Raw genomic sequence first — 26873 nt, forward strand, 5'->3', positions numbered from 1 at the left:
TTCCTTAGAAAAGAAAACATATTTTTTCGTTTTTTCCAATGACTATCAGCAAAATTACACGGTGGATAAGCTGCCGCGACATACCTATTAACTTAATTGTAATATCATGGATGCAAGTATGCAACAAGCGTCGCGTCCCACGGTCACGTAATAAGAGGTGACTGGAGGAGGCAGACAAGCCGGTCATAGTAGCTGGTTGCTAATAATAAATATTTACATTTTAATACACATTTTATTAATAACCTATGATAAAAGGTATTTATTTTATTATTTTATAATAATAATTAAAAGTTTTATACTATTATAATATCATGGTAACACTGTTCGCTGTACGTGATATTGGTATCGATATTGGGGGGAAAAACAGCTGTTGCTTCATGTGCATATTTATTGCTTATGCCAGATAACCAGATATTTTTGTTCATCCATTGTAAACGCAAAATAATTCTAAGTTGTTTACTGTTTAATATCATAAATCATAATTATTAATTTAAGTAAATCAATTGAATTATTTGTACATCCAATCTCGGTCTTCTATGGTATACCATAACATATTAACATTTGTACATGTTTTTATTTGTTTTTATTTATATACATCATGAATGGTACGATTATATTTATTTAATATGCTGTACAACAATTTATCTATTTAATTAGACAAAATATTAATGTGGTGCATTTTATTATTATAAAATATCAACAATTTTTCTCTTTAGAAAGTCTAGCCGATCATCGTCACTCGGCAAATTTAACCTTCCTATCTAATCTCCTTTCCTCTAGAATTAACTGGCCAGAACTACTATCTCGTATTTCTTTCAGTCTACTGCCATACACGCTCATTTGTTCCATTCCATATTCCTTTCTCATCCTCAAACTGCTATCTCAACTTTCCAATCATTCGGCTCATGTGCATCGACAATAATGACCCCTCTTTTCCAATTTAATATTTGAGCCAAGTTTTCTTGTTGCATTTTATTTATATTTGCTTTTAACTATTTTAATTTACTATCATTACATAAATTGTACTACATTTAGTTATTATTATATTATTACTTATTATTAATTGTAAATATCTTTTTATACTTCATATTACTTTGGACCCGGCCTGTATAATGAAAAAAATAAAAAAATAAATATGACTATAATAGTTAAATTGTATTAATATTTTGTCTATGATAATTGTTTTTGTTAAATTTTGGTAACTTCTGATTAATTATGTAATTTAATTTTCAAATATCTTTTTTCTATGAATACAATTTGAACATAAAATAAAAATTGCTATAATATCATTATCAATAAATCTTTAATTTCATATATTTTTTTTCAGACCCTAATCAGTTTCCCAAGGCGGTCGTAGTCCAAAATTCGGGATATAGAATTAGTGATCCACATAATCCAAGACATTATGTAAATCTAAGCACACGTAACATTAGTGATATGAAAAATAATCATATGACTAATATGGCCCACAGTAAGTAAAATATAATATGTTTAAACAATCAAAAATAGGATATTTAAATTTAAATTTAATAATTATTTTAGGTCAAATTCAAATGGAGCCTACAAATATTTCTCAAAGACAGCAAGCTGTAAGTATCTTTATATAACCAAATATATAGTACTTATATAATAATTGTATTAGTAAATTAGTAGTTTCTATAAACTAAAATTGTTCATTTTAATCTTAAATAATGTCTATACAGTTATGTGTTGGTAGTTAATAACAATATTAAATTGCAAAAAGGAAATTAATATCTTAAAAAAGTTATACATGTGTGTTGTGTATAGTGTATACTTATTTATATAATCAAATATATGTTACTTATGAGGAAGTTACACCCGCATACTTTGTCTTACAAATTTACAATAAATAAGATTTGTCTTCAGTAGAACCAACTATGTGTTGTTTGCTTTAATACTATACTAAATTAAACATGAATGGTACTGTGTCTGTGTGTAAATCCAGTTTTAGATTCTAAGGGGAGTTATAAATGTATTAGTTTTGTGATGATGCGATGATTTTTTGTAATAGGTTTGTAGCATAAATCCCTTGAAATTAATCTAAGTATTTTGAAAATGTCATAGGGTACAGTAAACAATAAATACATAGGCACATAAAGATATTGAAGTTAAATATTAAAGAGTTTTACTGCTCAAAAAGGTGGTGACAGACACAAATATAACACATGGTAGTAAAATCAATAAATTCAATTCTACGCTCAGAATCTAAAACCGGTTCAACTGAATCAAAATAAATGGTGTATGTTCAAAAAAAACATGGACATGTCTCTTGATCATTAACGAATAGAGATTTTGATATATAACATTTAGTTATTTAAATATTAAAGTTCATGGAATAATACAATTTTTTTAATTAAAAATATATTTAAATTTTATTGACGAAAAGTAGCAGAAGAGTATTTTTTATTTATTGTTCAATTAACATAACGGTGAATATGGGATATCCCTCAAGGTAATCCATGACTACTATCTACTGAAGCGCTATTCAAGCCGTTTCATTGCAACTAATTATAGAAATATGTTTAGCTGTTATTTTTTTCTATAGTAATACTAAAAATTAAAATAGGAAATAGAAAAAAAAATCTTATGTGAATAAATAATAAATCGTTGTTGATGAAAAAATTCAGTGACTTTATAAGTTTAAGAGACACCTGTACTTTCCAAATAAATTATTTAGATAATATAGTAAACAGTAAATACATTGTAATATTATAATAGTTATAAATAACAAATAACATATAGGTAGTTTTAATTATTATAAATTAAGTATATGAACCGAAAAAAAAATATAATATTATAATAATATCTGGCCTTTCAATAAATTGTAATATTATAACAGTAACAAATATATTTACATAATTTTAATTATTGTATAAACAGAAAAAATATAATTTAATAATAATAATTACTGCTTAACTTTTGATGACATCTGTACTTTAAAAATACATTTTGTAGATACAGTTTACTAAATACATTGTAGTATTAAAATAGTTTATAATTTATAAACAATAAATAACTTATATTTCTAATTATTATAAATTAGGTATATAAATAGAAAAAAATATAATATAATACTAATTACTACCATTTAAACAGTATAATGTTGATTGTACCACTGCCAAAGTGATAAATATTTGCTTTGTTTTTATGTAAATATTTTATTTTAATATCAAAGTAGAAGGAATAATAATTTTAATTAAATATATAATATGATTCGATAAAGTGTCATTGTCATACTGATGATAATGAATCTGATTAAATCTTATTTTATTTTTAAAACAATTGAACGTTTTTGTTTGAATTGTTAACTTACTTAGTTTTAAATGTTTATGAAATTGTTTTATACATTTGTCTGTTTTAATATAAACTTAAATTACTACTGTACAGCAGATCGACATCAACTTGACTGATTTTTTTACTTTTATTTCTTTAATTAGTAACCATCTATTTAAATCTATTAGTAATAGTACTAGATTATTATACTATTATACTTTTATATAACTGAACAATTAACTAATATACATATAGGCAGATAATATTACATAATAACTTTAAAATATTCTTACATGATATCAAGTAAAATAATAACAAGATTGTTAACACAGTAACAAAATATAAGGTTAGTGCTTAATGAGTAAGATCCTGGCTACATTTGACAAAGCGAGGAGTGAGTAAACATTATGGGACTGTGAATAATGTAAATCTAAAAAAAAATAAAACTTCTCTTTGTTTATTTTCTTTTATCTATTTTGTTGTTAGTATCTAATTAAAAAAATAAACCCACTAAAGAATGTATTGATACAATGTCATTCATAGTAATTATATGACCTCGCTATGTGATCTGAATACTATTTTTGTTGAAGTTAATACAAACAATGGTACTTGTGTTACCTGCCGAATAATGCTACCTAACAAAAAAATGTACGCATGTAGCCTAACCTATCGTAAACTATTACTTACCTATCTACCTGACATGTGTAGTATTATTTATGTTATATTTTTATATAATTGTATTACTAGAAAGTACCTGTGACTTGATAAACAACATATTATAATGGTGATATAATACTAAAATAGCTAACTTGTCATCAGGATAACTTGTAAATATCCACCAAGACCCACGATAACTTACTTTAAGATATGATATTTTAGTCTGTGTTGTGCCCTTCCAGCTCGCTGTATTAAGCTACAGATTTGATAAACCATAAACTAAAATAGGAATGGTGGCGGTCCATTAAGAGGATGCTACACCCGCATGTATTGTCTCCATCCTACACATGTAAAACATTGCAAAAACTGTTTTGCATGGGTAGGAAACACTCAAGCTGTAGTCCAAGTTAAGCAACTAAATTTTCGCACTATAAAAAGAAGAAGATTTACTGTGCACCGTCATTTTATTTTCAATAACAGAACTAAACCAAACAGACATTGCGCAGTAAATATTCTACTTTTTATAGTATGAACATTTGGTTGTTTAGATTGGAATACAGCCTCACGCAAAACAGTTTGTGCAATGTTTTACATTTGTAAGACAGAAACAACACATGCCGGTGTGGCGTCCTCTTAAAACACAACACGACAATTAATTTGAATTTTTCTGAGATGACGTAAATACAATATAAGAATTTATAATGTATTAAAATACTTGGTGATCGTCAGCAATAATATAGTAAAATTCGATAAACAACCGTAAAGTTTTTTGTCATTTAACATTTTACAGTAGGTATCATAGTACGCCAGCAAGGTAACGGTTGATAGCATACTACACGAGTACCCAAAAGTTCTTAGTGTATAATATGTATTATAGTGTCTAACTTTTTCTAAACTAATTTTTGTTATGTATATTAATGCTTGATCTTTGTGTTCAGGTACCCCACCATATAAGACCAAATGCACCACATCATATACCAAATGGACCCTTCCAGTATCAGGTAATTTTCAGTGCAAATTACTAATTTGATAAAAAATGTTTATTTATAATCTTAAATTTGTCTTCTATTTACTGAAATGTTTAGGCTTACACAGTCTTTATGTTGCACAATTCGATAAACCCCTTCTGTTTTCTATGATATGTTATGTCATTTAATTTTTATTACCTTATGATAAAGTCGGTTTTACTAAATATGTACTAAAAATGTTTTATAATTTATAATATCCATTACATAAACTAAAATATCTTATTACATTCATCAGAAAATAATAAATCCACTTTAATTATTTACAGTGTTAAATTTGATTGCAAGTCTCAAATTTAAGTTAAGAGGCATAAGTATTTTGTGGTACTAATAGACATTTTTTATTTTTTTTTTCAAGCACAAATTAAATTCAATATTTTTTAAACAAATATGGTAATGAATTTATGATAATAATAACATCAAGATTTTGTGTTGAATTTAATGTTTAATATTTTATTATAATTAATGTTATTCCCTAGCTTTATAGATATTAATGTTTTAAATGATTTTACTTAACTTTTGCTTTATTAATACTGATAGTTTATTATATAATATACTAACATAAATTTAAAAAAGTATTATTTCTGTAGTTGTGTTTTGAACTAAATTTTTACTTATCTTCTTATTGGAATTAAATAATATACAATATTAATCCCTATTAAATATTGATTAACGTGAATCGATAATAATCCATGTTAATCAAAAATAATAATAATCATAATCATAACTTAAGTTGTATAAAATTGTTTTTTTGTTCAGATTTATGTTCAGCAAAACATAAATTAGAATTATTAACTTAATAATATTATGATGACTCAACATTTGGTTGAACGAAAATGTTATTAATGTTGAGACATTATTTTTATAGGTGCATTTGCCTAACGATGTGGCTTATCAAGGAACCACTAATCATATGGCTTATTACCCATTTACTCCACAGCCGGTATTTATTTCCCAGTATAAATCGTATAAAATTGAATTATTTGGCACATAATATTATTTTTATTATATATTTCATTAAAATCGGCTAATATTATTAATAAATACAATCTGTTTGCTTATTGTTTATATATGTATTCAATAAAAGTTTTCAATTTTAAATACAAGAACCTTAAAATTTTCCAAGGCTGGGCATTAACGAGTTAATAAGTTAGAAGTTATGTTAAAAGTTAAGTTAATTTTAACCTATTAACTTAACTTGTTTGTTCATTGTTTTTATTAACTTAACTTTAATTTAACTCAATTGCCTCTACATTACCTTTAAAACAACTCATATTTTTTTCCCCCCAATTTAGTTGATTTTAAATTTTTGTATCATCCAGAAAATTATTTTGTTAACTACAGGTTTTCGTTTTATAATAATTATTATAAGTTCATAAAATATAGAGAAAATTATCAGAAAAAAAAATAAGATATACCTATCTTTTTACAAATAACTTCGTATTTATATTTAAAAATAAAAACTAATATACCTATTGTACAGTGTTTGAAAAGTTCCTTTAAAAAATAAATTAGTTCACGTTCATCTTGTTAAAAAGGAACTAAATCGTTTCTCGTTCATGGCTTAAATAAAGGAACTAGTTCCTATCCTCATTCATAAATTAAGAACATTTTTTGTTCATCAATAATTTAAAAATTGTTTTAATGTAATTTGTAGGTGCTAGGTATAAATTGTTTAATTGTGTAGTTATTTGTCAACATAATTTTAAACTTAATTGATGTATTAAAAATTTCTATTAACTTAATTTTTAATTAAACTGAAAAAAAAAATTAACTTAACTTAATTGAGTTAAAAGTATCATTAACTGCCCAGTCTTGCAATTTCCTTTGTTTAAATTTTTTTTTTAACTGCCTATGGCATCTTTATTTAAGCGAACAAAGGTCTTTATAAATACAATACATTGTGGGTAAGTACATTTCATTTATTAGTAATAATAAAATAATAATAATTACTTAAATATATGTTATACATAAACATGTTTGGGGTTGTATCTCCAATGAGGTAGATCCTTTCCTTAGCCTAAGTCACTTAAACTAAATTGTATGGCTTTAGGTGTTTGAGGCGCCTAATGTCTTGTGAGTTGTTAAGAAGTTGTTTAGCAGTTGCATTGTGATGCAACTCAAGTTTGTTCACATGCTTGTTGGCAAGCTTCTTAATTTTGTCCTGGATGGATGTTAATTATTCGAATCTCGACGGATGATTTAATTCCTGTCGAACCGGTATACTGCAACAATGGTACAAAGGGCAATTTTCTGACAGCGTTGAATGACTTCGATGTTGGATTTTCTGGCACAACCCCACAGTTGTATGCCATAAGTCCAAATCGATTTGATAAAAGTTATATATAGAAGTCATTTGATTGTCAGGTCTAGTGTGGAGTGTCTTCCAGCTAGCTAGTACAGCTTGCTCATTTTTTCTAATATTTGCATTTTTTTCTATTGGACGTGGTGCTTCCAATCAAGGTGCATACTCAAGTATTTAGCTGAATCTTTTTGTGGGATTGTCATATGATCCAGCAACACTTGGAGATTACCAGTTTCACATAATGTGTAGTTTACGTGCACCGATTTATCACTATTGATCTTGATTTTCCATCTCCTTCTCTAGTTAGAGATGTGTTTGATTGTGGTTTGTATGTTTTCAGTCGCAGTCTGTTAATCACTGCTTGTTGCTAAAATTGCCGTATCATCATTCATCAGCAAACACAGCAAACATGATCACTTGCGCCTTTTTCCATTGCTTAGAGAAACATTCCAGTCGTAGTATGTTGTTGTATATATGTGTTAAAAGAATTACCGCCTTCTTTGATAACTCTTTAAGTATGCGTGAGCTGATCTTGTCAAAACCAGGTGCCTTTTTTGAGTTGATGTTGTCAATTTCATAAGCAACTTCTAGAAGTGTGAAAAACCGTATTTTGTCACTTGTTTCGTGGAGTGGTTGAAATTGTATCATATCAAGTTTGAAAGCAATATTATTTGGATAAAATATACTCTCAAGGTGTTGGGTGTATACTTCAGCTCTATCTTGCTCACTGCGTGCCCGTCTATTTTGAGAATAGGTGGTACGTGAGTACAAGGTCTTTTGATGCATCTTTTAGCTTTCCACAATGAGTAATCAGTATCATCCGTTGCAAAATTTGCATTATTAAATAATCCACTCAGATACAATTTGAATGTTTCGTTCTTCATTTCATTGATTTTGTCACGTAGAATTTCAATTTGTTTTATTGGATGTCGAGTTCTGTGCCACATTCTTCTCGCCTTACATTTTTGTTAAACAAGTTCTCTAATTTTAAACTGATAAGTGATCATAATATCCTGCGATGAATAAAATCATCAGTGATATTGGTACTATCGCTTTCGCTGCTTCAGCAATGCCATTAGTTAATTTTTTCACTACCTACCAATTCAATGTCTGATTATTTTTTTAACTTCACTGAAAGCGTGATGCTTTCTTCGAGGGTACTTCTAAAGAGATCCCAATCTGTTATTTTGTTGGTGAGAAAGATTTGTTGTTCTTTCATTATTACGTTTGAGCTTAGTGAAAGTAACACAGGAATATGGTCGAACGATAGTTCTAATAGTCCCTCAGCTTTAATGTAAATAGAGGAAATATTTTTGACGACGAAAAAGTCTAATAAGTCAGGTATCTTATTCGGGTCAGTTGGCCAGTAAGTTGGTTTTCTTGGAAATTACTTCAGCATTGATAGTATTGACTACTTTTAATAGAGCACGTCCTTTGTGATAAGTCTTAATCCCCATTGAGAGTGTAATACGTCGAAAAAATTCAATAAACTTAATTTTGTCTGCACCTTTTATTTAAATTATTGATTTAATTATATTTTATCAAATGTTTGTTTTACTAATGAAACATTATATTATTTTCTTTTAGGCTTCACAGGCAGCTGTATTAATGCCATATGTAAACTATCCTACCAATCAACGAGGTAGTTACAATCTAGTTATTCTATTTCTAATTACAAAATTTCTCATTTTGATAATATTATTACTTGTTTTTATTAAAATAGTTTTTTTCATTTATTAAACTTAATTCTATGTCCAGCCAAAATTAATTTCTTGCTAATTATAACTTTCTAATTGTGCAGTTTTTTGGGAATTATAACTACAAAAATATAATGTTTTATTTGTGAATAACTTAATGTTACATACATTTTATTTTTAATCAAATATTTTAATATTTTTTTTATTAGTTGCATCAGTGATATAAGTAGGAAATTTACAAGAAACAAATAGTATTATTTGTTTTTTTTACATTAAATTTGTTGTAAAAAACAATACTGCGTATGGTTTACTACGGCACAAATATTAAATATTATAATTACCTTTGTACTTATTAATTATGTTTAAAAACAAAAAGCTTAAATAAATTAAATGTATACAGTATAATTTTAATGCTATGAAATATACTTCAAAATTCAATGAATATTTCTATTTTTTACACGTCTTAAGTATAAAAGTAAGCTCTATTAAAAAATTTAATTTAATTTCAGAAATCTCCATTTAAAAATTTCTCCTTAGTAATTTCATGAATATTAAATTTCTGAAATTTTACATTACTAGTTGCATATGATATGTATTGTATTTTGTCAAAAGTATAAAATTTAATTAAAAAAACTTAACATTCAAACTGCAGTATTCTGTATAATAGGTTTCTAATGTACCTTGTCGTTGAAAAAGTCATTGTAATGAATGTATTGAATTTGAAGCATTGCATATAATAAAACACAATTCTGAGTGGAGACTGTCTGTCATCCTATATTTACAAGGATATATTATTAATATAATTATTACCTATTAGTAATTAGAGCTGTCATGCTGCCTCTATTTCTAAGGATATTATATTAACCTAGCCTAACATTATAAAACCAATATATTCATAGTTTCACTCGGATTTTAAAAGTACTGTCTTAAGTACTTGTATTAAATGTTATCAATATTTTTTTTGTTAGTATTACAATTATTAACTTCTTTATGCTTTTACCAATTGTAATTGCGATACTGTTGAATTTTCAATTTCTATAGTCTTATTTGATGTCTCAACTTTCAGGTATGTTTTATTCCCAACTTACATCACCAATAACTGATATGGGTAATGCTCGAAATTTTTATGGAAAATCTCTCATTATGCAGTCCATACCAATGGATATGGCCCCTAGTACACAAGCTTTTCAACAAAAGTCACAACATCCATCAATTATTCCAATGAAAACCATTGAAGCTTCTTCTAGACCTGTACGGAAAAAAGTTCTTATTAAAATAATTGATCCTCAAACAGGCCATGAAGTTGACTTAAATAATTCATTACAAGGACCACCAGTAAGCTGACTATTCATATTCATTATAATTTTAAATTTATAAATTATATAAATTTTATTAAAATACACTTCTACAATTGTATATTTCTAGTACCTAGTTATATAAAAATGTATTATTTTATTAAATGTGTATACATGGTTTATTATTAGAAGGTTGATGAGTTGGAAAAGATGAAAGTTCAAATCCAATTCCAAAGTCAAGTACAAAGTGCCATCAAAAAAGATAACACTAAATTATCTATAAATAATCCGGTAATCTTCTTTTTAATTTATATTATGAACAATTATGAGTTTCCTGGGTGTTATTATTTTTTTCCCTTTTGGTTCATGGTTTGATGTTATATTCGTCCCATGATTATTTATTATAATTTCAGTTACATTTCACATTTTTTTTTTCTAATCCAACTACATAATTATTGCCACGAATCAATTTCAATGTTTAATTTGGTACATAATAACATTTTAAATAATATGTATTTCAGAATAATGAAGGAGTAGAACAAGTTCAAAAAAAATTCCAATCACAAGTCGAAAAATTGGCAATTGAACGCACTATAATCCCATCAAAAGCCACAGAAGTTGTCACTCAGTTTTCTGAAGAAATTATTAGAGAAGTTAAAGAAATAAGTGTTGTTTCTACTAATATTGAAGAAGTGCCTGTTGCAATAAATGATTCAATTAATATTGATATTGGTGGCTTAACTATTAACACTGAAGATACTACTGAGAGCGAAATAAAAACGACACTAACAAATACATTACCAAGTTCTACTACACCTCTTGAAGTACATATGCCAAATGCTGATGTCACCAATATTTCAGATGAACCTATTATTTTAAAAAATAATACAGATAAAGAATCTGTTAAATCAGGTAATAGTTTAATATTTTTTTGTTAAAACTAAATATATCTATCGATTAGAGCTAGTAGGCGCGTAAGAAATGACAACTTATTTACTTTAAAACTTCAAATAGCTATAACTTTGAAACTAATTTTAAACGTGAATTTATAATTCAACCAACATTTTTGGTTCCCTCAAAAAATGAACAAAAAAAAGGGGAGTGTCTGGTAAAGTAGAAAAGTTCCATGAAAATTGGCCTGCGAGTGATAACACTCATTTTTCATTGCTTTCCAGGATTAGAAGATTGTTCTTTCGTGTTATATTTACAGCTTCCAACTTATTTTAATCATTTAATATTTTTCAACTTTATCACAATACAATTAGGTCTAATATTATTATTATTTATTATTATGTCTTACTTGTTTGGGTAGAAAATGACATGGAGGTTCCACTACTTTTAAAATTAAACATGCTAAAATTGCTAAAATGTCTATAAATATATTTGCATTTAGCCTAAATTTCAGCATATAAATCAATTTTAGACCTTTGAGAATGTATGTATCTTAGCTTCATCTATATTTATTTTAGAATTAAGGTGGTTTTACATGTTTTTGATGTATCATTGCGAAAATGTCATCAGAAATTCATTTGAAAATGAAATGTGATGGATTTCTTTCGAATATTGGTTACGTATGATACCAATTCCATTTTTAGAGAACTTATTACTCAATTTGAAAGATATTTGTTGATGGTTTGATTGCTGAAGTCATTCGTAGATTTAGAATCGGGAGGTGTGGGGCAAAATCAAAAGTCGAGAATACAGTGCACGTACATTTTTTTTAAAAATGATAAGAAAATGATTGTTAACCAAAATAACAAGTGAGCATACCCCCCTAATAGTTTGAAAATTTGCTGAAAAAGACTTTGATTTTGTCCCATATTAGTACTTGATTATTTATTATTAATTGAAGAAATTATCTCTTATGCTATCAAATATTTGTTATTTTTTGCAAGCTCATATTTTAAACTTTTAAACATTTCAGTGAACAGGGTATTACATTTATTAATATCGTGCTTTCAAAATTGCCAATATTTTCTCCTGTTTTTTAATAGTTTAATCTTAATTTGACCTTGATTTCAACTTTTGAGGAATTAGAATTGAGTGCATCGTAACAGATTATATATTTATTAATGTATAGTGGTATTACAGTCAGACCTCAATGTGAGCTGGTAACTACAATTTACATAATACCAATACGTCAAACGAAAATGATATTGCGTAATTTAGTGGTGTATTTTAAAAATTGTTTGGAGGGGTGTCTACAGATTATGCATAGTTAGTATAAACTATAATAGCTTGTAACAGTTAGGCACCTATGACCCTATACAGTTTTTTAAGGGAGTTTAATTAAATATATACTCGTATAGTCGTATGGAATATTACATAATATATTTCACACTACATAATAAAATGTTTTGAACGTTTGGATTGTTTATCTTCACCACTAAAAATCACAGTAATAGAGAATTCCAAAGTAGGTTATAGCTTCCAAATTTTTGTAAGAACTTCTTCTATCTCTACATCTTTTAACGAGCGGTTAAAATAAAATCTAATATCAAAATTGTTAAAATGTCGTTCATTTTTTGTTTTGTTATTGTCAGATTATTTTGACAGTTTTACACGTATGACATTATTATCTATATTCGGTGAAATTGATCGTTTATTTGGAGAAATAACGGAAACTGAAGGTTTGTGATGGTCAAATCGCTGAACATTTGTATCATTGGATTTTTCAAAAATTGTCTTAACAAAGTTTGCTGAAATATAATAAAAGCAAATTATTGTTTACTTACTTAATATTGACAAAAATACAATAAACTTGTGTTCACTGGTGCACCCATTACTCTTGAAGCTATTGAAGGTAAAATGAGACTATTAGAAAAATCAAAATGTTTACATAAAATCTTATAAATGTATAAGATTGTTATATTTTATTATACCTTTACAATTATTGCTATACACTCTAATCCACCAATAATCAGTTATTCTGAGCAAAATCATGTTTTTATCACAATAAGGTATATTAATTATCACAGGTACCTTATACATATTGCCTAAATCTCGCATTTTATATTTACCACAACATGGAAACCGTTGTCAGAATAACATTACTATTAATGTATAATTTCTATAACTATGCTGCAGTCACATATATTTGTTTTTTTTCTCAGGACTCCCCCACAGTCCAATACCCCTGACCCCCACCACGGCCTCGTAAATATCTCACATATAATTGTTGTATAATTGTATACAATATCTAATAAATTGACACAAATCATTGATTTCTTTGCGCTACATTCCATAGGACACTAAGACCTACACTGTTAAGCTGTCTTCATAAAAATGAAATATTATAAAATGTGGTTTGTAATATGTGTAAAGTGTATGTGTAAGTAATATGTTCAAAGTGGTTAGATGTTTTTGTACATTCCTACAAGGTTATTCGTAATTTGTGGAAAAAATAAATATTTTTCGTATTATAATTTATTATTTAAATGGCAACCACAAATCCGAACTGACTCAGACTCATCCCGTTAAATTATAATATAGAATATTATAGATTATTCGTAAAGAGTATAGTCACATAATATAACTGTTGTATATCGTATATCGATACAGCACCGTCTGCAATAGAATAATTATAATATATTATATAATAATATACGCGGTGGGGACTGTCCGCCGCGTACGACGCCGACCGACATATACACGCCAGTCGACGTTACGGTCTCACAATAGATTCCAATATACGTCTTTAACACCGTACAAATTTGTGTTGTTTATTACTAATAGTAGAATACAACAATAACAATACCAGAAAAGCTATTTCAAAGAAATCACCCAGTGGTTCTCAATTGTCTTAAATTTAAAAATAAAATATTTCAATTAGTTCATACCATTCTTATATTTATTTAAATAAACAATATTGTAATATTTGGAAAGCTATATTATGTATGGTGTATTTTTGATCTTAAGCTATATATTTTAATTTCATAGCTTTGATGATTATATTATAGTTGTAGAGGCATGATGACACATGCTTCAGTAACATATAAATGTATACCTTCTCACCTCTTTTTAGTATTTATATCATTGGGCTATTTCAGACTATTCTGGCAGCATGTACGACTTGTGAGCAAAACATCTGCTATGGTTTATTTAAATTCTTATCATCATATTACCTTTTTGAAAAAAAATCTATTAGCTTAATATAATTGATTTTTATTATATTTTATAGTTAAACCTAATAAAATTAATATCAAGAACAAAAATAATCAACATAAGAATTTGGTTAAATTATATGCCAATGATGGAATGAAAGCAGATAATACAATTGAAACTAATACTATTGAGCATGGTATTGAATCAAAAACTAATGTGAGTGAAATAAGAATTGTGCAATAATATCTGTGTTGCTGGTCTGGAGTTGTAAAAAGTTAATCGCCTAGCCTAGTAGAAAACTGTATATAAAATGGCATGATCGTTAAATTAACTATTTAGTATTCATACTTTTTCTAGAATTAAAAATGTAATATAATACTTGATATTGTAAATAATTAACTATAAAATTATTATTTAACTTAATTATTGGAATTCTATACTCCACTATATCTATTGAAATTTAATATTTAATATGTAAAATATATTTTTAATATAATATACATTATGATGAGATATATATTTTACAGCCTGTGGCTGGTAGAATATAGTCTAGTACCATATTTTCAACACCCATAATATTAATGTAAATTAACCCTATACAAAGCTGAAAGCTTTATAATCTTTACTCATATATTATATTAAATATAAAATATAATTATATATTATAGGATATTTTAAAACAACAAAAAACCAAGGAGAATGAGAATAATATTCATTATTCTAAAACTGAAGAAGAAAAGCATATTATTTCAAAACCGGAAGTACAACAACCGAAAGAAACACAAAACAACGGGATTCAACACGAACCCCTTGTTAAAGATGCAGCTTTAAAGTTGCCTAGTTATTTAGACAATTTACCGTATACCGAAGGTTAGATTATTATTTGTTTTCTTATCATGTTTACACAAGTACAAAGGTTTAATTATATATTTATATAGGACAATGGAGTGTTACAAACCCAACTGGAAATAAGGTGTATTCTAAATTATTTTTAATACAACTTGGTAGTGAAGCCGTCTGTCAAAAGAAGCCTAATGTATTAAGAAACTGGAGTAAACTAACAAAATTATCTAGTGTACCACAGTTTGATTCATTAGGTGTAAGTTTTTAAATGAATATTCGTGATTTTAATATTTTAAACTTATTTATTGCATTTTATAATTTAAATTTTTTTTAGAGGTACCTTAGTGGTGATGCAACTAGATTTTATTCTATTTTTTTAGAATTGATAATTATTTTAAAAAGCAATTTAAAAATTTTGTATATAATATTATGAATTTTAGCAACCAGGTGTCAAGCGCATTAGTTATCAAAGAAGAACAGCCAGTAAAACATCAAAACCTAACAGTTTTCATATGTCTATTTGTGTTAAAGAAGAAGTTAAATTAAATCAGACTGAAAATGCTTGGGTTCCAACAGCTGCTAAAAAAGTCACCAAGCCTGAAGTAGTAAAAACGAAAAATGAAGAGGAACAAAAAAATGATGTAGGTGTTAGAATTAAATTTAACATTTTAAAGAATTTACTCAACAATGTATATTTTATTATTATTTATTTGAAATCAAAAACAATAATATTACATAATATATTTTTAGCTATGTAACATTAATTTAATTTTACAGCTGAATAATTTATATAATGTTATAAAAATTTTTCGATACCTACTTCCTTCAAGCGAAGCTATTGTGGTGGGTGTAGGGAGTTCACAACTTATAATATTGTAACTTATTGACGAGAAGCTACTTTATATATAAACAAAACTTAAAAACCAATATTAATCATTCACAGAATGCTTTTTTTAATAGTTAATAGCATTAACTAATGGGACTGTTAGCAAAATAACTGCAAATACAATTGTTTTATTACAATTTTAAATCTTGAATTATTACCTTCAGTAGTGCTTCTTGTTTTTTCATATTTGGGTTTTAGAAGTTGATTTATTTTATGTATTTCTATGATCATCATTTTATCATATAATTAATCTAGAGTGTACACCCTGGAATTTTAAATAAATCATCTTTGCTTAAGTTGTTATCATAATAATCTTTTAGCATAATTCTAACTAGAATTCTCTGAACTACATGTATTGGTTCCATGGCATTTTTGTATGCAAATCCTCACATAATTAAGACATAAGTTAATATAGATTGCACTCTAGTTAGGTATATTATTCTCATTATTTTAATACCTGTCTAAAATATTTAAAAGTTCCTTAAATACATAAGAACATTTTATAATACAGATTATTAAAGTGTCAATGTGAGGTACTCATTTAAGATGTTCATCAAAAATTGTTCCTAAATATTTAGTATAATGTAACCTTTTTATTTTAGTGCAATTTACATTACAATAATCTATTATTTAATTATATTTATCTAATATTATTTCCTTGTAAACATTTATTTAAGTGTGACTTCTAAATAATTTCTCTAGGTGAATTTATATTACTTAAGAGGACTGTATACAGCAATTTGTTGTCTCCATCTTACAAGGACATGAAAAATTCACGCTTAGCAGATCACGTTTAGCTTCGTAAATTAAAAAATTAGAGGGAATCAAACTTTAATGAAAATTATAGATAAGAACATAATCTGTGTTTGTATGTGGGATTTTTACGATAGTTATATTTTTTAGCAAGTTATGCGTATATAATAAAGTGTAAATCAAATTGATCATAACTCTCTTAAAAACTGAATTATTGTAAAAAAACCATCATTCAAACACAGTTAATTTTCTTATCATCAAGTTTCATAATAGGTCGATTCACTCTAATTTTTAAACAAATGAAGCTAAACGTGATCTGCTGAGCGTAAATTTGGTATGTTCCGCACTTGTAAGACAGAGACAACAATTATTTATGTAGCGTCCTCTTAAGGAAAATGAAATAAACATGGATTTACTGTTATTTAAAGATAAGCTATTTATTATGTACAGTTTATTAACTATCGATAGCCTTAAATTTGCTCTTGTTTCTACTTCAATTCAATTATGACCCTCAAAGAACAAAAATGTCAGCTACAAAATCTCATATATTTCCATTTATGTCTAATTCCAGTAAGTCATTTACCTTCATTAAAAGAATAGGACCTAAAATAGTCCCTTGCAGTATACCGTTTCTTACTTTTTGAGAATTAACAAATATTTTCGTTAATTTTTACTGCTTGTGATCTATTGCTTAAAATATAATATGATTTAAACCTAGATCAAAACTTATTCATGACTTATTTTTTTAAATTTATTTAATAAAATCACATGTGAAACAGAGTCAAATACTTTTGCAATATCTAAATATAATTAAAGACATCTTATCAAGCGAATTATAAATTAAATTGGTCAAGTACGAAACTGCATTTTGACTACTAATATGTTCTATTGAATGCAAATTGTTTATGGCATTTGTATTTATAATAATTCATTGTGGTTGAATTTTTAGTAGTTTTATTTTATTATTTTGGATATTTGGCCTATTAGTGAAAATAGGTTGATAATTTGAGATATCTCTTGGATCTCCTGTTTTATGCATGGAATAACTAATACATTTTTATGCACTTGTGGGAAAATACCTTTGTTAAAGCTCAAATTCACTAAATAAGTAATTGGTTTTAAGGTATATTCCAAAATGTGTATTAATATATTTAAAGAAATACCGTTAAATCTTGGTGAAGCCCCTTTATTAATTTTTTGATTATAGCCATTACTTCACATTCTGAGAAATGATTGTACTTAATAAGTTAATATTATCTTAATTATTATTATTATTATTATTTGTAAAATGATTGGTTCCATTATTCGGTATACTATCAGACTCTTTAGGTTTTTCTATTTTTTCAACTACATTTACAAAATAATTGTTAAATGTATCTCAACAAAAACACTATGTGTAAAAAACCTCGCTAAGAAAAAAAACAAAAATGTATGTATTTGATTGAGTGTGATAATTTAATACAAATAAATTAACTGAGCTTGTCGGCTACTAGTATGTACAACTATAACTTAACATATAATACTGATAAAAATGTACACCCCCATTTTATAATTGTACAATATCACCATAACACTATTTAAGTACATACTATAAGTAGCAACCAAGCTAAGTTAATTTATTTTAATTAAATTATCACACCCCATCAAATATATACATTTTTGTTTTTTTTTTCTTAGCGAGGTTTTTTGCACGTAGTGTTTTTCTCGAGATATTACTCATTCATTTATTACAATTTTGTACGTAATTAACCTATTTTTTTAAAAAAAATTGATAGAAATAGTATACTCATAAATAGGACTGTGAATTTTGGCTAAAAAAAGAAAAGTGCACGTAGTGTTTTTCTCGAGATATTACTCATTCATTTATTACAATTTTGTACGTAATTAACCTATTTTTTTAAAAAAAATTGATAGAAATAATATACTCATAAATAGGACTGTGAATTTTGGCTAAAAAAAGAAAAGTGCACTTTTTTTTGGTGATTGTGAAACGTAGCGTTATAAGTACATAATTTGAATTAGGTATATAACTACAAATCCATTTATGAAACTTTTATTTTGAATATTTTGACGTTTTTATTTTTAGGTAATTTTTTTGCATTTTTAGGTCATATTTTCCTTTTTTAGTTCATTTCCTGGTATTTTTATCAAATTCCGCCAGTTAACATGTTTAAAAAACCTTAATTTTTTATTTTTTTTTGTTCAATGCAATAGTAAAGACTTAAGATGAATAAGGTACTCACAAATAAATATATTTAAGTTTGTTGTATAAATGAATACACATTTAACAAAATAAATACATAAAAAAAAAAATTTTAAAAATGTTTTAGGTGAATAGCATTATACAAAATTCACATGCAATCAATATTTTTTTTTTCTTATTAAATAAACACATTTTTATGCATGTAAAATGTTATGTACTAATGTAAAATATCCTATAATATCAATATAAATTTAAAAATTAAATTAAAAACCATTTTAAGTGAATTTTTTAGTATAATTTTTGGCATTTTTTGCATTTTAAATGCATATTTTATTGAATTTTTTTGACATTTTTAATGCATTTTTTAAGGTTTTTTAGTGCATAAAATGTACAGCCCTGCATATAAACAACTTTATTAAATAAGTCATAAAGTGGACTAGGTATATTAATATAACGATATAATAAATAAACAAAATATAGCAACGTACAGATATCAAAGAAGAACTTTAATACTCAGGCGACGAAGATAAAATAAATGCATAGATGTACGCAACGAGTCGGTCGGCGTTACCACACATTGTTTAATTAGCAATTGCAACCGACACGCCGTGGAAATATGCATAGACAAAGGCCGAAATCATGTCCAGTTAGAAGGGGAAATGTGGGCAGCACGTACATAAAACAAATACATTGTTGATTTTTTTAAAAAAAATAGTGTTTCAATTAATAACTTATATCTTGTTCTAATGGAATTTTGGAGTTGTCGTTATCCAAGGTTTAATTTTTCGATTATACGATGTTTTTTTATGATTTGTCATTATTGTTGGAATTATTATTTAATTGCTTAAAACATCATAAAATTTATTTGCACATTCATTAACTTCAAGTCATACATTTCTCCCAATTTTCTTATTTTAGATTCGTACATCAAAGTTTAACATCTAAATAGTTTTTTTAGTAACAAACTTATAGTTTTAGTTGATAACAAATTATGATTTTTATATTTTTTTTTACATTTTTTTTCCACACAATTTATCAACAATAATGATTTTGGGATTTTTTTTTTAAATAACTCAATATTATTGTTATTTATTTTATTTAAATTAATTTTTTTTTCAGGAAGTATACAAAAGCGTTCGATCAATTTTGAATAAAATAACTCCTGATAACATGTCTTTATTAACTGATCATTTTAAGGCATTACCTATTGATACAATTGAACGTCTGGAGAAAACTATTGATTTAGTTTTTAAAAAGGTAATTTATATGAAAAAAAATATCAAAAATATATACGTCCATCTTATTGGAAATGTGAAACAATTGTTTTAGAACTAATATATCCAATTGATGGATAATTTATTTTATTTCATAAATTAGCTTTTTGTATACAATTATAAAAGTTGTTTTAAATATTTATTAATTGAATTCGTTTTTGTAATCTTGATTGATCATCTTTATATTGGTAAATAGTTTTTAAATTGAAGTATTAATTATGCTTACAAAATTGCAGTCAAAAAGAATATTTTGGTTTATTTTGGTTTAGTAATATTGTTATTCTGTCCTTCATTAGTTTTGAAAAATTATTCACATTAATGAACATAAGTTTTGTATATTTTAAATTTCAGGCAATAGAAGAACAACATTTTGTACCTCTATATTCATCTTTATGTTCGGCTATGCAATCGGTACATGTTAAGTCTAAAGATGGTAAAACGATATCTTTTAAGAAGTTAATAATAAGTAAATGCCAAAGCCTATTCGAATTAGACAAGGCTCAAGAAATGAACTCTGCTAAAAAGCGCACTGAAATTAATTCTTGCAAAGATTCAGTAATTTTTATGACATCCAAGTATTCTAAAAGAATCATTAATTTGTTATGATTATAATTTTTTAGGAAAAGAAGAAAGAACTTCAACTTGAATTTGAAGAAAATGAAAAAAAGTTACGTAAACGTTCTGTAGGAAATTGCCGGTAAAAATATATATAATAATATACGGTAAATGAAGATATCAAGTTTCTATATTTTTCATTGTATGTTATTAGATTTATTGGTGAATTATTTAAACAAAAAATTCTTACCCCAAATATTATGCTGTATTGCATCATGAATTTAGTCACCAAACATGTTGAAGAACCACTCGAGTGTTTATGTAATTTATTAAAGACTGTTGGAAAAGAATTAGAACAAGTAAATTTAAACTTTATTTATTTTATTAAGTTAATTAGGAATAATAATCTTAACTTGATAATATTTCATTTATTTTTTTTAAATTTAATCAGCATAATTTTTCAATAATCATATAAAATAAGCGTAAACATAATAGGTAAATGTCTAATAATATTGATTTATTATAGTCTGATTATACATTTGAGATCATGTAATATTGTTAAATTTTGGCTAAGCTTGACAACAAAGAATAATTTTAAAATTCTAATTCATCACATACATTTATAGTAATTTGGAAAAAAAACTTTTATAGTAGAAGCATGGGATAGTACCACACATTGGTTTTGTATTAATAACATTTAACAGAAAGATGACATTCAGGTGACTAATTTTAAGTTAGCTTTAATATTTGAATTAATTTACCCATTATAAAACTTGAAGGTGAAAACCTTATCTTTGTTGTTTATATTGGTTTTCATGCTATTTTAATTTTTAAGCAAGTTGAAAGTGAGAATGTAGAATATTATAATTAAAAATTTAAATTATTGTAAATAACCAAGTTACATAGAAAATGTTCTTATTTCTAGGATTAACTAACTAGGTATATATTATATTTTATTGTTTCAGTCTTACAATTTAGATGAGACTTTTAATAAACTGAAAGGTTTAGCATCCAGAGACACAAAATCCAAGATTCCATCTAGAATAAAATTCATGATACAAGATGTCATTGATTTGCGTAGGGATGAATGGACACCTAGGCGTACTGATAATAAACCAAAAATGATAAACGAAATAGAAAATGATGTCAAAAATGAAGCAATTGTACAACAATCTTTATCACCGGCTTATAATAGACACGAAAAACGAGATCATCGTCGTGGTAATGACAAATTCAGGGGTGGTAAAAACAAAAGTCGCCGTATGTATCTAAAATTTCGATTAATAAGCAAATCAGTATTAGATATACTAATACATTTAAAAAGTATTGTAATTTTATAGTATTTTTTTGGAGGAGTTTTTTAATGATTTATTTTGTCTAATCTTTTTACTGAAAATATTATTAAATATTGAATAATTACTCATTGTGATAAAAACACATAATAAATTCATACAATATTAATTTTTATTAACTTTTAACATGTCAAATTACATTATGGATTAATAAATATTATAATATACTATACCAAGTATATTATAGTATACTATAAGTATTATGTAGTTGAACAATATGATAGTAACATTTAAATATTCTTTTAGGGGAAAATTGGAAAGAGTGGAATGCTGTTCAAAATAATACCAAGTATAAGCAACAAAATTACACTATTGACCAATCTAAACTACAAGATTTTAAGGTAATAAATTATTTTCAATACTTAGGGTACTACTCGACTAAAATATTAATTACAATACATTTATTTAGGAAAACATATCTGTTAAGACCTTAGGCCCACCTAAATGGTCATTTGCCACGGTTAATAACATGCCATTTACTAGAAGTAACGCACATGCAGTTCTTGATGATAATAAAAAATCATCAAATTCTCCACAAATAATGTAAATATATTTATTTTTTAAGTTTATAGTTATTTTTATGAAAGCCTGACTTTATTTTTATGGTCAAATAGAATCACATCACGGAAGCCAGTTATATCAAAAACTGAAGAAGGACAAAGAATGATGTCTGGTATGACATTTAGTAAACTGACCTGTTTTTTAAATGTAGTTGTTTATTTATTTTATTTTGTCAGGAGTAACGAGTATGCTGCCTCAATTTGCTCAACACAATCCTTCAATTAATTATTCTAGTTCACAGTCCAAAGAAACTGTTGAAGAACCAGTTCTGACACTAGACTTAAAAATACCTAATAAAATTTATATGAAATGCAAAAATATGCTTCTTGAATATGATGAAATGCAAAATTTAGAAGTATGTATTTAAGATAAAAATATTTATCACATAATAAGGTATAATTTGAATTATAATCAACATTTTAATTTTGCTTACTTATATAGGATATAATTTATTCATTATCGGAAGATGAAACTTCGGTGATCCGCACAAGGCATGTAGAGTTTGTGAAATTAATGTCACTTATAACTTTAGATAGTAATCCAATTACCCTAACAACAGTGGCCGGAAACATTTTTGCTGCACTTTTATCTAAACAAATTCTTTCTGTGGAGGCCATAACTCAGGGGTAATTAATTATTTAGAGTACATAACATTCTAATTCATATGAATTTTTTTAATTTAAAGAATTGATGCTGTCCTTAAAGATTGGAATGATTATTTGATGGATTACCCTCAATTTTTCTCCTATATTGCTGCCATTATTGGTAATTTTTAATTTATGCAAGTAATTGAAGTGTTCAAACATCCTTCATTCAAATATATTTTTTTATAGCTCCTTCATTACTATCACAGAATGTTTCCTTTGATTTCAAAAATTTAAAAGATTCTTGTACATCAATACGACCAGACAATTCTAGTAAATTTTTTATAGAAGTATTAAATAAAATTCTTAGTTCCGAGGAAAAGCAGACCATTAAAGAAGTAAGTGATAGTAGTTATTAAAATAATTCATTATTTTAGATTTTGAGATCGAAAAGGTATTCTTTATGTGATTTTTTTGTTGTCATATTTTCTTTGTTGAGATGTAAAAAACTAACAATATAAATATATTATGCACAATTTTCTATGATTATTGACAGACTTAACTGACAAAATTTGATATTTAAATGTAAAATAATGATTTTGGTATTTATCATCATTTACAACCAAACCTAACCTATTATATATGAAATACATTCATCACTCGGCTCAGAATCTAAAAAACTCTATAAATGGGTATTGCTAATGCAATCCTTTATTGCTCGTTATTTATTTTGGATTTGACTAACTTGTGTGGAATTTTGTTTGGCAGAGGTAAGCATAATTAAGTATTTACTTGTCTTCTGCAACCATGCACCACTCGTGAGTCAAATATAAATTAAAATATAGATTGATCAATTATTGCATTGGCATTACATCATATATGTCATGTTTTTAATTTATGGTAATTTGAATTACATTATTTATACCATTATTAGAGACTTTTGTCTTTGAGTATATTATTTTATTCTGTACCCAATTAATATTAAACTATGTAGTGCATTTTCTTCCCATAACCTATTTAAACTGTTGTCATTGTTGAACAATTCTTTATCAGAAAAACTTAATTTTTCATTTTATTTACAGAACATGTACAGTATATTCTGAAGTATGACATATATAAGCTTAGTATTAAGATATTTTCTTACTAAATTTGACAGATATTATTTTTGATGGAATAAATAACACTATAGTTAGGCAACACCAATGCAATCATTAGTTATTTTAATTTAGATTTAACTCATTAGTAGCCCATAGTGGCAGGAGTTAATTATTTACTCATACATTTCATATATTCATATATTACATATTATTTTATCATTTATTTCATAATAACTTAATTATTTGTAATAAACTTTTAAATATTATGATGCCCTGGTTGTTTGATCTGTAATACTACTATGTTTGTCATTTCAGCAGCTAGGTGGTATATTGTGGATTTACAATAAGTGGCTGGCATCGGAATATGTTCCTCTTAACATATTTATGCCTGACAACCAATTCAATAATTATTTTGAAAATGATGTAAGTTTTTAAAAATGTTATAAGTTTATTTTGTTCTATTGTATTTAATTTATTTAATTTTTAGCGAATTGGAGTATTCCTTTTGTCTATTGCTATGTATGATAAATTGAAGATGACTATATATAGTTACAATATATTGCATAGTTGGATAAGTGTAAGTAAAATTATTAACCAACCAATCTAAATATTAATTCATTGTATTTTGTGTTACATATGTTGATAATAAACACTGTTATTAAATTATTTAATTTTTTTAAATTTAGACAAATATCAATGCAGAAATAATAAAATGCCCTCAATTTGTCCGAGCATTAACTATAGCCATTGTCATTGTATGTTTGAGTAAGTCATTTTTTCTGGAATTATGTTAAAATAGTTACTCGATTATTAAATATTAATTTTTAACTTATAGATTCGAATCATGCATATGAGGATTTCTTTGATAATGTTCATGTGAAATTGTTGACCTACTATATTTGGTTTGAAACACTTCCAGAACCTGAAATCCAGGCAAGAGAAATACAATGTCTATATGGCATTCAAATTATGTCTGCTGCACTTGAACATCCTGGAGGTTAGTTACCGACTATTTAATTTTTAGATTTATTATTAATATCACTGTTTTTCTATAAGGAATGATATCCAAACTGTTTCATAAGCTCTATCAGGATAGAATTATAAGTAAAAAATCTTTTGAAGTATGGAAAAAAGAAGACAAATGTAAAGCTGGATTCAATGAAGACTTAGAAACAAAAACTATAGCTGTTGAAGTTTTAAATTCATTCTTCCTTTCACTTGTCGCAAATGATTCTGATGAAGATGAAACAGCTGGGTAGTTAACAGCACTAACTTATGGCACTAACTCAATATTCATCAATCGACACAAATTATTTAATTTTTTATTTTATAATAGATACTTACCATATTATAAACAATTTACACAAATAAAAAATTCTGTTGGAATTCAATCATTTATAAATGTACAAATATTGATGTACCGACAGTTTTTTTTTTGGTAAGGGTTTTATTTAAATTTATTTATATTTTATGATTGGGTTTAAAAAAAACAAATAATAGCACTATTATTGAATAAAATATACATCATATTTGTAAAATTCATCATTTTGTTTTTATTATTATTAAATTTAAGTTTTAAATAATCATCAAATTTCATTCCAATTGTGTATACTGTCCATTAAAAGGGGGTGCTCTAAAATAATTTAAAATCAATATATATGGTTACATGTTGAATGTCATCTTTTTTGCATGTCAGTAGTCCATTTAACTACCAATACTTTTTAACTAATGTGATATCACCCGTATAGAGTGGCTCAGGGTAAAGTCTCCTACATGCCTTACCTTCGTACTCTCTAAGCTAATGACTCTAAATTCAGATTAGCACTATTGGTTTTGTTGAGGCATAGCGATATACGTTTGTTGATACTACGTCCGTTTCTCCAAAATTGGAATGACCATCAGGATATCATACCGTAGCGCTATTCAGTTTAAATAAACTTCATTGACTATAGTCTATAGGTACGTATATCCCAGAAATGTTCTTATTTAAAATGTAAGAACGAAGAACACTTAAAATAATATTCAAACTCTGGTTTATAGATTTAAAAATAAAACAAAATACTAATTCCATACAGTTTTCCTGTACTAAAACATCGCTTTTCACATATAATCGTCAAATCACTCAGTGTCAACGGGACTGTCTGTAACTGCGCGTATAGCGATGTTATAAACCAAAAAATTGTCGCCTCAGCACATTTTGCTTTGCTTTGCTGACCTATATAAATAATTTATATTATTAATTATTCCCACCTATATTTCATATGTATTAAATAATATAAGATAATATACAACAAACAACAGTCCCTGTTATTAAAAAAAAATTACCCTAATTTTTTTAAGGCTATAATTGTTATATTAAAATATCTAATATTGCTTTATTAAAAAAAA

General features: G+C 26.2%; 1 protein-coding gene across 1 annotated transcript; it reads left to right on the forward strand.

Moving 5' to 3' along the window:
- The first annotated feature begins 598 nt into the window (after positions 1 to 598).
- Positions 599 to 25744, forward strand: LOC132938130 (eukaryotic translation initiation factor 4 gamma 3-like). Its single transcript, XM_061004814.1, has 31 exons — positions 599 to 605; positions 1328 to 1471; positions 1543 to 1589; positions 4890 to 4952; positions 5845 to 5919; positions 8869 to 8923; positions 10045 to 10313; positions 10463 to 10564; positions 10795 to 11185; positions 14454 to 14593; positions 15046 to 15247; positions 15316 to 15476; positions 15555 to 15610; positions 15660 to 15861; positions 20182 to 20319; positions 20688 to 20891; positions 20957 to 21033; positions 21106 to 21250; positions 21857 to 22151; positions 22490 to 22584; positions 22653 to 22786; positions 22849 to 22916; positions 22981 to 23159; positions 23246 to 23430; positions 23490 to 23569; positions 23638 to 23786; positions 24801 to 24908; positions 24973 to 25062; positions 25172 to 25250; positions 25321 to 25482; positions 25542 to 25744. The coding sequence occupies exons 1-31, from the start codon at positions 599 to 601 to the stop codon at positions 25742 to 25744; spliced, it is 4305 nt and encodes a 1434-aa protein (XP_060860797.1).
- Positions 25745 to 26873: the final 1129 nt, after the last annotated feature.

Source organism: Metopolophium dirhodum, chromosome 1 (genome assembly GCF_019925205.1).
Source record: "Metopolophium dirhodum isolate CAU chromosome 1, ASM1992520v1, whole genome shotgun sequence".
Classification (NCBI taxonomy): Eukaryota; Metazoa; Arthropoda; class Insecta; order Hemiptera; family Aphididae; genus Metopolophium; species Metopolophium dirhodum.

What these genes read in the sequence shown, in the direction of transcription:
- LOC132938130 (XM_061004814.1), top strand. An exon ending in ATGGACCCTTCCAGTATCAG is followed by an intron (nt 4,953 to 5,844) that starts GTAATTTTCAGT and finishes TTATTTTTATAG; the next exon opens with GTGCATTTGCCTAACGATGT. An exon ending in CATTGTCATTGTATGTTTGA is followed by an intron (nt 25,251 to 25,320) that starts GTAAGTCATTTT and finishes TTTAACTTATAG; the next exon opens with ATTCGAATCATGCATATGAG.